The sequence below is a fragment of the Callithrix jacchus genome, chromosome 19 (genome assembly GCF_049354715.1).
Source record: "Callithrix jacchus isolate 240 chromosome 19, calJac240_pri, whole genome shotgun sequence".
In the NCBI taxonomy this organism is placed as follows: Eukaryota; Metazoa; Chordata; class Mammalia; order Primates; family Cebidae; genus Callithrix; species Callithrix jacchus.
This window is the reverse complement of record NC_133520.1, coordinates 42,935,828-42,949,234: the sequence shown is the minus strand read 5'-3', so window position 1 is coordinate 42,949,234 and position 13,407 is coordinate 42,935,828. Positions and strand designations below refer to the sequence as shown.

Here is a 13,407-nt window from a genome sequence, read left to right as displayed (position 1 = left end):
GCATAGTAACTGAAGACTAGATTTCCTTTATCACAAAACAGGAAGTTCTGAATGATCAAATCACTTTACCTTTCAACCTTTTCAAGTACACTGGAACATCACTTTTAATGCTTTTAGAATCCTCTTCTGTTCTTTCCCAAACCATTTGAGGAGGGTTGTTTTGTGCTAGCCAGTCAGCGACTTTGTTTTCTGGTGCCATCATTCCTGTTTGAATCCCCAGCAAGTCTTGAGTTCCAGGAGAAGACTTCTTGGACTTGTGGCGTTGATCAGAAGTAAATTTTGTCACATGGTCTCTAATAGTTACCTTCCCTGGGGTACTGTCATCAAATTCAATTGTAAATGAAGCATGCCCTGCACCTGTTATATGGGAACTTGGTGTGTCTTTTGTTGGGATTTCATGAATAGTGCTCTCTGTTATTTGTGATGGTTGCTGGAATTCTTTGGTAGGGATTTCAAAATAACTTGGTTCCCTACAGAAAGGAAAAAGTACTTCTTCATTTGCGGCTGCAGATTGTTCCTCAACTTGCTTGGCATCTATGCTGCACCCTAATGAGAAAAATAAGAGAAAATTCAAAATATTTGATTGCTTCTGGTACTTGAAGGAGTCTGGTAATGGCCATGTGTACTACTCCGTGAGAACCAGATGGCAGATCATAGTCTGGATGACCCAGTGGCATTTATATCACAGAAAAAGTGTCACAGAGCAGAAAGAATCTTCGTTAAAAACATGCTATTTGATTACCAATAGGGGATGCAAGATAAGCAGTAGTAATGGCAAATGAGAACAAAGCAGTTAAGAAATGGATCTTCTGTGGCTAGGTCCATATTTTTTCCAACTCAGATCTAGAATTCATCAAGGTGCAAAAGAATTAAAATTAAATGCAGATGGAGATGCATGTTCAATGTATACATAAAAAGTGACAGAAAAACCATGAACTTCCTTCTCAAGTCACCAAGATGAGATATCTGAAATATATATGAACACATGTAGTGCTCCAAAGGAGAACAGGTGCTCAATTGAGAATACAAACATAAAGTAAATACGTGAGTGATCTTCAGGAAATAATGATTCCACTTACCATTCTTCATCATTACATTCAGAAACATGACTTTTAGAATGACAAAGAAGTTGCCAAGTGTGATCCTTGCAAGAAGATACCAACATTTTATAAAGACTGAAATGTGTGGTTTGCAATCCAAGCAGCAGTGTTAAAGAAATAAGGTTAAAACAGAAAATTCAGTTTCCAGACAATAACTCTGGAAGAAAATCAATTTGCATTTCTATGCAGCAGAATGTGCGCAAGTGTCAAAAATCCTTGGAGGAAAGCTGAACTGTAAACCTCAGATTAACATGAGTTGACAGAAGGAGCAGGCAACTCTGAAACACTATCACTATTCTTCTATTGCCTCAGAATCTAATATAAAAGTATAAAAATAGATGCATTTACGAATAAAATACATAAATGGAAATGGTAACTAAAATGTTTTCAGTATGTTATTAGATAGCGTAAATGCAAAAGAAAAAAAATTAAAGATGATATTGTGCTGTTGTTGAAGAAGCAAAAGAAGCATGTCCATTATCAAGATGAAGAGAAAGTTCAAATGAGATTTATTTCCCTAAAGGTCAAGAATCCATTCTGCTTTTAAACAGATTGACAGAAAAATCATTTACAGACAACTTATTAGGAAAACAAGGCAGTACACAGAGACAAGGTTGTTTCCAAACATTTTCTAATTTAGTGAAGCATCTGGTCTTTTGAAACATCTTTATAAAGATTAAATCTTAGTGGGATCTGTCAGGTACTATAATTGGTTTCTTGACAGTAGTCTGAATATAATAAAAAAATCTTGACTGCTTTTAGGTTACAGAAGAATGCTACAATAACTTCCCTGTAGTAATCAAATGTGTGGGATAGGGCACTGAAGACGTGAAGCCCCATTTTCACAATAAAGATAATAACAAGAATTGTAAAAAGAAATCTAAACAGGAGGCAAAGATAACAAGTAATATTAAAGAATATATTATAATTTTCACTGTAAAAAATTATCCCTTTCAAAATCTACTCAGTTTTCCTTATCACTGAAAATGAAAGAATAGTATTGGAAAAACTCTACATTATCATAGAAATAATTATACATTTATACAACATGAACTAAAGTTTTAAAAAAATGTTTGATTAAAGAGTTATCTTTTTTCTTAAAAATAAAATGTTCACCTGGACTTTGAGTGTTTACTCTTAAGTCATGTCAGTTAAAATTTCCATTAGAATAAAATGTATTAACTACTCCTCATATATTAATAGTTCATTCATGTTATTTTTCTATTATTTTTTAGACTTTTTTTTTTTACTAAGTACAACATACTGTACTTGTTCAAGTCCATACAGTACAACTGGTTCATAAACCTGTCCTCTCTCCCTGCCCCCACGTAGATACATAGTTTTCGCTTTGCTCATCCTTCAGGTGACAGAGTAATGTTAAGGTGGTACTTTTCTAATACCACAACACAGACAGCAAAATAAAACTGATGTGGGTCAGCTATGAAGCGAGTAACACAAAAAAGCTGGTCAGGGAGACAGCACTTATCAACCACTTGTTGCTCATGCTTCAAAGGAATATTATCTCAATTTTCCTCCCTTAGAAAAAAAGTTCACAGTTAACACTGACACGTTTTAATGTTTCATGCACAGCTGAGATCAACAACTGCCCTGCACTGTTTTGAAGGTTACCATTCCTAAGCTAGTACTACTTCAAAACCGCCTTTACTCAAAGAATGAGAAACCTGAGACTTATACAAGTTAATAACTAATTCATCTAAAAATCAAGTACCTAACCAAGTCAAGTAGCACAACAGAATGGAAAGGCAGCATGTTCCCATCTGATGATCACAACCAGGCAGCCTGGTTTCGTGCAAAGCCCAGACAAGATCTGAAATCAGATAACTCTTATCTCTAATCAGTCTGTCATCCTCGTTTTCCTCATCAAAAAGTGAGAAAGCAGTATCTTCCCGTAAGAGTGTTGAGATTTAGTGAGATGAATATTAAATGAGATAATGTAGGTTACCTAGAACAAAGCCTGACACAGAGCAAGTATACAAATAAATGGTTCCCCCTCAACCTTCAAAAACAGCTGAGAATCAGGAAGCCAAAAAGCTAATACCAAAACCTAACTCTGAAAAATCCAAGACAGATATGACAATGCCTACACTTGAATATTCATCAACTTTACACTTGAATATTTATAAAGTTAAGATCTTCACTGAGAGATGTTTTACTATTTACTCAGATTACATGTAGCAAATCTCGGATAGGGTACAAAAGTGAGGATTACAGACAGACAAACTGCACTAAGAAATAAGTCAAGTGGTAGAGGTAAGATGTGAAAAACAACAGCAGACAAACGGCCCCAAAAACATGGTAGTCCAGTACCATTCAGTATACAGGGCAAACAATCTTATATACTACAAAGTCTCCTGAGGATATTATGGTAGGGCACTATCAATATTATTATACTACTAATATAACTGATTGATTTGCAATAATATTGATATTGCTATTGTTGATACATATCAATAATTGATGATAAACGATTCTGAGTCATAAGGAAACGTTTTAAATTATACTCAACCTTCTCTGCTCAAGAAATGGTGATATGGGTAATGAATTTAATAGAAACTTAGGAAATAGTTAAACAAAAAAAAAATCAGCTGTAAAAGTAAAATTCAATCATCTGCAAAATTCATTATGTGGAAGGATTCATTTACCTAAAGATGATAAAAAACAGATGAAGTGTGCTCCAACTACACTTGAGAAGTACCTAATAGAAAAACTCTAACGGTTTTTCCAATCAACGTAGAAAAATAAAACACCTTTCCTCCCTCGGAACATGAACAGAACATGTTCTGGAATTTAGAAATTTAACATTCATCTATCATCAAAACTCATTTTGTTATACCAAATTAAACTACATAGTATTTGTTTAGACTAATATATTATTAATCTCAATTACTAGATTTTAAAAAATTATTTGATGATTGATTATGCTAGAATTAATTCTGTATATCTAAACCAAAGAGCAATCGGTTTGCTTATGTTAAGGTATTTCATGACTGTGTTACCTTAACACAATATATTATTATAAGGGATATTTAAAATATACTTCATCCAGAATAAATGTTCTTTTCATTCTTCTGTATTACATTCAATGAAATATTAAACTTGTTTGAGATGACAAAGACTATAATTATACCAGCTCATTCTGTTTAAGACATCCATCAACCTAGTCTGTCCAAGTACTTCAAATTAAGAAGACTGGGAAACTCCTTTTGCTTTAAAGGAGCTACAACTAGAAACTTTTCAAATTTAGTTTCACTGGATTAAAAATCAACATAAGAGAGCCAAAAATCTACTGTCCACTATTGCACATGCCATCTCAAAAGGTGTGCAACATTTCTGGAGAACAAAAATGCTCTGAAGTAAATATTTGCTTAAACCAGGCTTTTTAAAGCTATACAACAAGTCTTCAGGAATTTCTGGATATATATGAACACACAGAGAGGGCCATTAAAAATTGCTAGGTAGCAAACACTCTATTATCCTTTCTGGAATGTAACTCTAGAAATTAATAATTAAGAAGCAAATTGGCAGGGCATGGTGACTTATGCCTGTAATCCCAGCACTTTGGGAGGCTGAGGCGGTGGATTACCTGAGGTCAGGTGTTCAAGACCAGCCTGACCAATATGGAGAAACCCTGACTCTACTAAAAATACAAAATTAGCTGGGCATGATGGCACATGCCTGTAATCCCAGCTACTCGGGAGGCTGAGGCAGGAGAATCACTTGAACCCAGGAGACAGAGGTTATGGTGAGCCAAGATCGTGCCATTGCACTCCAGCCTGGGCTACAAGAGCAAAACTCTGTCTTAAAAAAAAAAAGAAAATTGCTTTTTGCTTTCTCTAAGAGTATGCTTACAGCATAAATTATTAAACGAATCACATATATTCCACAATTTGAAACTTCAAAAAGAATGTTTAATTTTTTTAAAATACTTTAATTTCAAAATGATCAAATTAAAGAACACTTGGCAAATCTGATTCTATAATTTCTGCTGGTGTTATAAATTATTTCAAGGCAGTAAACTGTTTTCCCTCATCCTATATTTTAAAAAAGCTGCAAATGATAAATCTGAAACAGTAATATTCTCATACTAACATAAGAAAGCAAGTGGGAATCTCCTAAGGGTATTATTAATCAGCTGTATCTGATAGAGCATTTTAAGGAATTTGATGCAATATATAATCACTTAATTATGACTCAAAAAGAATCCCAAGATTATGAGACAGCTTTTGATCATCCAGCAGGAAGGGCACACAGGCTGAGAATTCAGTTACATTCATACAGATGAAAGTACTGCTGGATGCTTCACATTTGAAATTATTATGCTGAACTAGAAGGAATCAATTTTTATCCCTATTTGTTTTTGGAGTGTTTGTTTAAACCTTTGTACCCTATTAAGTATATTCTTTTAGAGTGATTGTGTGTGTTTGTAAGAGTAGTGATGGCTGAAATATTAAAACTGCTTGTGGTAAAGAGCGTGGACTCTGGAGTCAGGCGATCTAAGTTCAAATCCCAGCTCCATTATTCGTAGTTGGGTGACTTTGACAAGTACATTAACTATGCCTCAGTTACTTTATCTATAAAATCATAGTAACTACACCTTTAGATACTGCTGTGATAATTAAGTAATTAAATGCATACAAAGCACTTAGAAGAATGTCTGGATAAAGTAAACACTACTGAAGTGTAAGCTATTACTATAAATCATGGTTGTGCCTTTTGTACAAAAATCACAGATACACTTCATTGTCTGTTAGAAATTACGTGCTTCAGATTCAAAAGCTGTTTTGTGTGTGACAGAGGAGGACTAAAATTTTAATGGCAAGATAAAATTACTATAGTAGTGATTTTCAGAGTTTGGCGATCATTAAATTCAGCTCTGTTTTCTTAATCATCTAATTGGTAAATCATTCCCCCTCTCAGTACTAAGTGGCTAGGGCACAATGACAGTATATTATGTGGTACCTGAATAAGACATGTACAGTTTAGTTGTGGGGAGAAGGCATACACACAATATAGTGAATGAGACTGTAACATACTGACAATAAATATACAGACATCATTTGGAATGCATCTCTGTATCATCTAATGTGTGTGTGTATTTATGTCTGTGGGAAAAGAGTAGGTGGTAATTAGCACAATTTATGGAGGGTGCATTGGGAGAGAGCACTCAAACAACTGGTAATGGGACATAAGGCTGACCTTGGAAATTGGGACAAATTAGAAAACTCTGACATATAAAACTTAGTTTAAAATCTATTTGGCAGGCAAAAGACAGGCATTGTAGTGTCTTGAACAAATACAATAAAGATCAATTTAAATATGTTATATAAAATAAACTGCAGGAGGGTTGAAACCAGGAGGTTGGTGGCCCAATCATCACTCAGGACCAGAGTATGGGGAATGGCAACAGACCGACAAGGAGAAGGGAAGGGAACACACAACATTCACCAATAAAGCAGACATCCTTGATTTTCTTTCAATATCCTTTCCCTGTTCTTCCCTCCTAAAAGGACTCCAAATATCTCTGGTATCCACTCTCCCCTGACATACCTCATGTGGCTTAGGGGAAAACTCACACCACACACAGCTTCAAGGTGAGCAAGATTGGTTTAAGGATAATCTAACTTGCCTTGCTAGGGACTGGTTCAGAAATAAGCAGGTGAGCCTCTCCTGAACCTGTGAGAAGCCAATGAGATGAAAGAGATGTTGAGAACTTTTGGCAAGATTCTTCTTCCAAATTCTTGGAGGTCTTCTGGAAGTAACCGTTTGGCTTTTCTGCTGGATAGGATCAAAGCAGCGAGTACCCCTTAGTGGTACTGCAGGCAGCCTATGAGAATGAGGGTAAACTCCTCAGTCTGCAACCACTCTGAAGAGCAAGGCTGAGAGACAGAGAGAAGCTAGCTAGCTGATGATGACACTGTTGAGATGCTGCAGTGAACAAGCCTGATGGGGTTCAGTTACGCGAGCCAGTGAATTTCCTTTCTGTTTAGTCTCAGGTAGCAGTTGTTACATCTGAAAGCATGCTAAGTAATACTGTTTCTGCGCGTGGGCATGAAGAAAACTGCTGGTGACAGAAACAATAAAGCTGTGATGGAAATTTATTTGCAGACTTGACAGATTTAGCCGTGGGCACTGTAAGATCGAGTTGATAATGCTAGCTTTCTTAGATTTGTATCCATTAGAGCATACATACAGAATCAATATTCTTATTCTCCAGCTAAGAAAAATGTCTTATTTATTTTGTGGAATTAGGGTGAAAAGTAGAAAACTGACAAGAGTTCTCATGAAATGTATCTTTGCCTCAGAGCCAGACTTAAGTTTTCCACACTGATCCCAGGTGCCTGGACTTAATTCCTCCAGTTCTGGATCCTTATCTGCTGTTATCTCAAAAGCTGGCTGCTCCATCTTTCTGTTCTCATGTCTTTGCAAAGTCCTTATGTGGCAACTGATACCTCAATTTATTTCCTGGAAGTCTTGATTTTCTGGTTTAAAGACTGAACCACTCCATTAACAATATCAGAAGTATCTAAAATATGTTCCTTGATTATTAATCTGAAACTCTGACCCAGAACTATTTTTTCATTCTGGCTGCCAAACTCAACTAATCTTCTTGCTGCCATTTCTCATCAAAATGAGCACACTGAGGTTTTGAAGAATCTGTAATTTCATATCACATTTCTTAACAAAGTGGGAATTGTTCATTTAAAAATATGATTAAGCTGGACATGAGATGGTGTGTGCCGTAATCCCAGCTACTTGGGAGGCTGAGGTGGGAAGATGGCTTGAGTCCAGGAGTTCAAGACTAGCCTGGGCAATGCAGTGAGACCCCCATCTCAAAGAACAAATTAATTTATTTAAAAAATATGATTATATGCTGAGGATCTAATAAAAACACAAAATTAGTACCTACTATTTTGGTACTAATTTTAAAATATGATTATATGCTGAGGATCTAATAAAAACACAAATTAGTATCTACTATTTTGGTACTATATCTAATTGATATATTTTAATAATTATTTTTATATATTTAAAATGCCTAGTTACATCTTTAATCTACTTTCCAAATCTTAATATCTCATTTAAACTGTAAAATATATTTTAAATAAAAGTGCTTTATAAAGACATTAAAAGTAATACTTTACATAAAAATCACTCATAATTTAAAATTTTACATTAAAACATTAATCAAACTTTAAAGAAATAAAGTTATAGAATACTAGATCATATCTTTTAATGGTAGACAGATGTTTGCTTAGATTACAAATGCTTTTCAAAATGTCCATTTAATGTCACAGTCATTGAGACTTTTTTACCTGATGTTCCAGCGTCATGATTTTTTTCTTCAGGTTTGCCATTTGTCTTGAAAGCTCTTTTTTCATCCACCTCATCATCCCCCCACCATGATGGCTGCCCATACAATGGAGTACCACGGGGCATAGCAGAAATATCTGGAAAGAAGTGGGAAAAATCTCTCTAAAGCAGTTGAAACAGAAAAAAGCATGCTTTCGCAGAATGCTAGAATTGCCTAGTTGATTAATTAAATTAAAAAGCAAAGTATAGTCTAGATAGCTAAAATGAAATCTATCCTGAATAACTTGGTATTTGTGTAAGATCTCATACAATGTTGGACATGACTAAATAAATAAAACTTCCACTGGGTGGTATCTAAGTTACACAACGTGCTACATATCCCAACAGCTTTTTGTTAAAGTATTATGAGTTGTTTGGTATATAACTGAACCACTTGTAACAAATGTCATTTTACTTGAATATTTAGACACAAAGGAACCTCAGAAGAACAAGTCTGTTGAAACTAGGCAATAATCAACTAGAGAAGAACAAAACCAGTCTGATCAGAAATGGCTCATTATGGGTAAACGGAGAAGTCAAAGCTGAAGCACATTTTGGCCCGAGGAGCCATTTTCCAATTGTTTTCAAGCTCAAGGACACACAGTAACTAAAGGTAAACTAGTTCTTAACAGAACTAACATATTTTTGTTTGAGCAAATGTAGTATGCCTATCCATTTAAAAACTTGTTTCTGTTTGAATGGGATTATTTATGTAAAGCATTTTATAACATTCCTAGAATTATAAATTATTCTGATATAGCCACATTAGATTTAACAAATTTTCCTTTTAATTCATTTTGGTTGTTATGCTGCAGAAGAAAATGCAGATAAACATACAATAATAAAAATATTTTAAGGTTAATTACATAGTAAATTACACAGCTGATCCTCTGAAGCTGCAGGTTCTGCATCCATGAGTTCAATTAACCGTAGATGAAAAATATTCAGGGGCAGAGGAGGGGGGGATTTCACTAAGTTCCAAAATGCAAAACTTAAATTTGCCTTATGCCAAGTACTACATTGAATCCACACAAACGAAGTGATGCGTATGCACTGTATTAGGTATTATAAGTGATCTAGAAATGATGTAAAGTATACAGGAGGATGTGCATAAGTTATGTGTAAACACTATGCCATTTTACAAAAGGAACTTGAGCATCATGAATCTTGGCGTTCATGGGAGTCCTAAAACCAATCCCCCTTGGGTACTGAAGGATGACTATATTTACCTCCCTTAAACATTTAAACATAGTTAAGCACACCTATACACAACTGGCACATATAATTATGTTTTATAATGTTTTCTAATGAAAGCACTAGCAGCATTAAAACACACTTGGGAATTATCATCATTGTAATTATTGTTATATGGACATGGCCAGCTTTCTGAGAACAAAGCATGCAGTGTCTTCACAATCAAGCCTAAAGACGGTCTTCTGGAAGAGGAAGGCTTACCCATGGCCTTTTCCTCAGACTTCAGTGCTTCAGTAGCTTTGTGCTGCACTTCAGGAGCAGCCTCTGCCACTTTTGAATCTATGCTTTTGGCACTTGCAGATTTGGATAATTCTGATTCGGAAGATTTCTGGGACAACTGAAGTTGAATGGTAAACTTCTCATGCTATAAAACATTGAAAAATGGAAGTGAAACATCAAGAAGTAAAGTCAACCGTGTGAATAGTAGGTTTCAAAAGAAGCTAAGTAAACACTTTTACCTTTAGAGCTTCTTCAGGGACCCTCATTTCTCCTTGTACTACAGTAAAAAGATTTGTATGTAAATGGGGCTAAGGAAGAATATAATCTCAAACTTCTGGTAATTGAGCTAAAAATGGTCATCAAATATAATTTAGAAATTGTTGTATTTCAACAGGTAATTATAGCAGAATTATTATATTTCCCCTGAAGAATTAAATATTAAAATATGCTCACAAATTCATTTTAAAGTAGTGAAAATCTTAAGATCCAGCACATTTTCTAATTTTAAGTAATGGTGGCCCTAAAGAAGCAAACAACTGGGTAATTAATCACAGCACAGACATTTTCAATTTTCCTTAACAATAATATAACTACAATGAAGAAAGAGTACATGATTACATTAACAGCAAATCACAAAAATGTAAAGAAGTATCTCATCAATGATTAACCAACAGCAATCCTAAAAGAATTTGATTACTCAGACTTCATAGGTATTGATAAAAATGAAGTTCATTTCACAAGTGCAGAAGAAACGCTATAATTAGGGTCCATACAGCAGCAACAACCATGACCATCCCCATGATTGCAATCAAGGTCACATTACATTATCAAACAATGAGTTCTATACGAAGATTAGATTAGAACCAAGTGCTAGATATAATGAATGCTTTCATTATTAAGCCAAAAAGAACAATGCCTCTGTATATTAAAAAGATCTATTCACTAAAGAGTAGAGGTCACATTTCCCACCATTACTTAACTCTGTAATGAAAGGACTTTTATAACCATGTACTAAATTCTATTCTTTACGAGTTCAGAGCACCCATGACTTCAAGTGTAGAAAGCTGTAATTATCATGACTACTTGGGGGGAAAAGATGACTTCCCAAGCATAAAGGAAGTAATAAACTCGTTAGTGAGTATTTACTCTATGTTTCTACTTGTTAAAATAATAAAAATTCAGAATTGTAAATAATTATAAAGAGCTTTGGGAAATATTCTGTTCAATTCCATTAATCCTTCCTGTTTCATAAATAAAGAACTTGGATAGTGGACAGAAAGCAAAACAAGAGTCTAGTCAAGTGAATCCCAGGCCTGGGCTCTCCTATTAATCTACATTGCTTTTTCCTATAGCTTTGAAATATTAAAACTTTCCTTTTTATCACATTCATATGCTGGTATATATTTGCTGGTACATATGGAAATCACATATCATAACTAAGTATATTTAATAAAAGATAATGTCTAAACTGCAAACATATGGAATCAACCTAAATGCCTATCAACTGATAAGCAGATTAAGAAAATGTGGTATATATACAACATGGAATACTACTCAACCAATATAAACAATGAAATAGTGTCTTTTGCAGCAACTTGTATGGAACTGAAGGCTATTATTCCAAGGAAAGTAACCAGGATCAAAACCCAAATACCGTATGTTCTCACTTCCAAGTTGGGCCTAAGCTATGGGTACACAAAGGCATATAGAGTGGTATAATGGATATTGGATACTCAGAAGTGGGGAAGTCAGAAGGGGGGTGAGGGGTGAGAAACTACCTATTAGGGTACAATGTACACTACTCCAATGGTGGGGGCACTAAAATTGCAGACTTTATCACTGTACAATTTATCCATGTATCAAAAAAAATCACGATTTAAAAAAAAAAAAGAAAAAATATGATTAAGCTATTATAAGAAAAAACCTAGAATTTCATAAGTATACATATATTCACGTATTTATATAATATGAATTTTATATAAACATATACATGCATATATATGTTTATATAAAACTTCGAACTGGCTCACATTTTATGTGCTCACTTGACATTGGCTCAACTACTGCAGATATTATTGAAGTTTTCCATTCTTTTCTGAAAACTGCTTTTTATCTAATGTTACAGATGTGAGTTCCATGAAGCAATATGATGGTAAAAACTTTGCTTTAAATATGATAATAATAATGTCTAATAACTTTGTTTTACCCCAAGACTCATAAACAGCTAGAGAAGATTCATGGCATTCCTTTTTCAATGAAAAAAAGCATTAAAAGTTGACAGTCATTACCATTTTTTCAACAGAAAACACGTGATTTTAACCTGTTGTGAGGGTTTTCTGGTGCTTCATCTTGCCTCTTGGGAGTGCCTGAAGGCGGGCTAGTCTGGGGTATCCTCTTTAAACCTGGACATGCTTCAGATTATGGAGAGCCTGAGACAGCCATCATTCTCAGGTTCAAACATTTTACGTTCCAGAAAGGTTTCTGTGTGTGAAAATGAAGAAGACCTCAAGGAGTCTCTTGTTTGGGTGATTAATTCATCTGAGAACTCTGGCCTAACTGTGAGATTTGGAGACTGCTCTAGCCCCAGCTTTGACCTCCAAGGCTACACCATCTTCTTAGTGATGCAGACTCATGTAGCTATTTTTAACTTGCTAATAAAGAAAAATGACAAACTGAGGTACAATTACTTATGATATCAGTAAGTTATAATAAGTTTGAATAACTGCTTATTAAAAATCATAATTTTGGGCCGGGGGTGGTGGCTCACGCCTGTAATCCCAGCACTTTGGGAGGCTGAGGCGGGTGGATCACGAGGTCAAGAGATCGAGACCATACTGGTCAGCATGGTGAAACCCCGTCTCTACTAAAAATACAAAAAATTAGCTGAGCACTGTGGCGCGTTCCTGTAATCCCAGCTACTCAGGAGGCTGAGGTAGGAGAATTGCCTGACCCAGGAGGCAGAGGTTGCGGTGAGCCGAGATCGCACCATTGCACTCCAGCCTGGGTAAACAAGAGCGAAACTCCGTCTCAAAAAAAAAAAAAAAATCATAATTTTATAGGTTATTCCCCACTCCTTTATGTAAGACTATGATTTCTATTCTAAGTCATCCCACTGTACTGACTTAGGTCAATTTATACAAGAAATGTTTAACTAAGTTACAGGTAGAAACTCACCTGCATACTAGTAATGTGTTCTTAGATACGGTTCTTCCCACCCTTTTATTTAAATGACAAGATTAAAAACAGGGCAAAATTTTTAAGTGTTATTCCGAGGGGTATGATCTAAAATATGAAATGCGAGATATCACTGTAAACATTTCTTTTCAAAATCATGTCAGATAAATAAAAATACTTGAATAAAATTATTTTATGCAAGGAAGAGTGGAAAAACATTTTCAAAATTAATATATTTTATACATGGGATTTAAAAAAATATGTAATAAGGCTAGCCCAAGAAATCCTT

At 34.8% G+C, this 13,407-nt stretch overlaps 1 protein-coding gene and 1 long non-coding RNA gene across 26 annotated transcripts in view; one reads left to right on the top strand and one right to left on the bottom strand.

Moving 5' to 3' along the window:
- The window catches only part of LOC118149507 (uncharacterized), a 43,962-nt gene extending 31,347 nt beyond the window's left edge, over positions 1–12,615 (top strand). Inside the window, exons 5-7 of one of the 3 annotated variants that reach the window (XR_004737029.3) lie at positions 8,899–9,084; positions 10,026–10,148; positions 12,418–12,615. This is a non-coding gene — a long non-coding RNA (uncharacterized LOC118149507). Of the gene's footprint in view, positions 1–8,898; positions 9,085–10,025; positions 11,170–12,417 lie in introns of those variants that run through there. The other 2 variants (XR_004737028.3, XR_004737030.3) reach the window with 2 other exon arrangements.
- Positions 1–13,407, bottom strand: part of CEP170 (centrosomal protein 170) — a 137,218-nt gene that overhangs the window by 68,935 nt on the left and 54,876 nt on the right. For 15 of the 23 annotated variants that reach the window (XM_078357202.1, XM_078357204.1, XM_078357205.1 and 12 more), the window contains 4 exons: positions 10,184–10,242; positions 9,927–10,089; positions 8,435–8,569; positions 70–546 (listed from right to left, as the gene is read on the bottom strand). In XM_078357202.1, coding sequence (XP_078213328.1) covers positions 70–546; positions 8,435–8,569; positions 9,927–10,089; positions 10,184–10,242 — 834 coding nt within the window. The remainder of the gene's footprint in view (positions 1–69; positions 547–8,434; positions 8,570–9,926; positions 10,090–10,183; positions 10,243–13,407) is intronic. The other 8 variants (XM_035281013.3, XM_035281014.3, XM_078357208.1 and 5 more) reach the window with 1 other exon arrangement.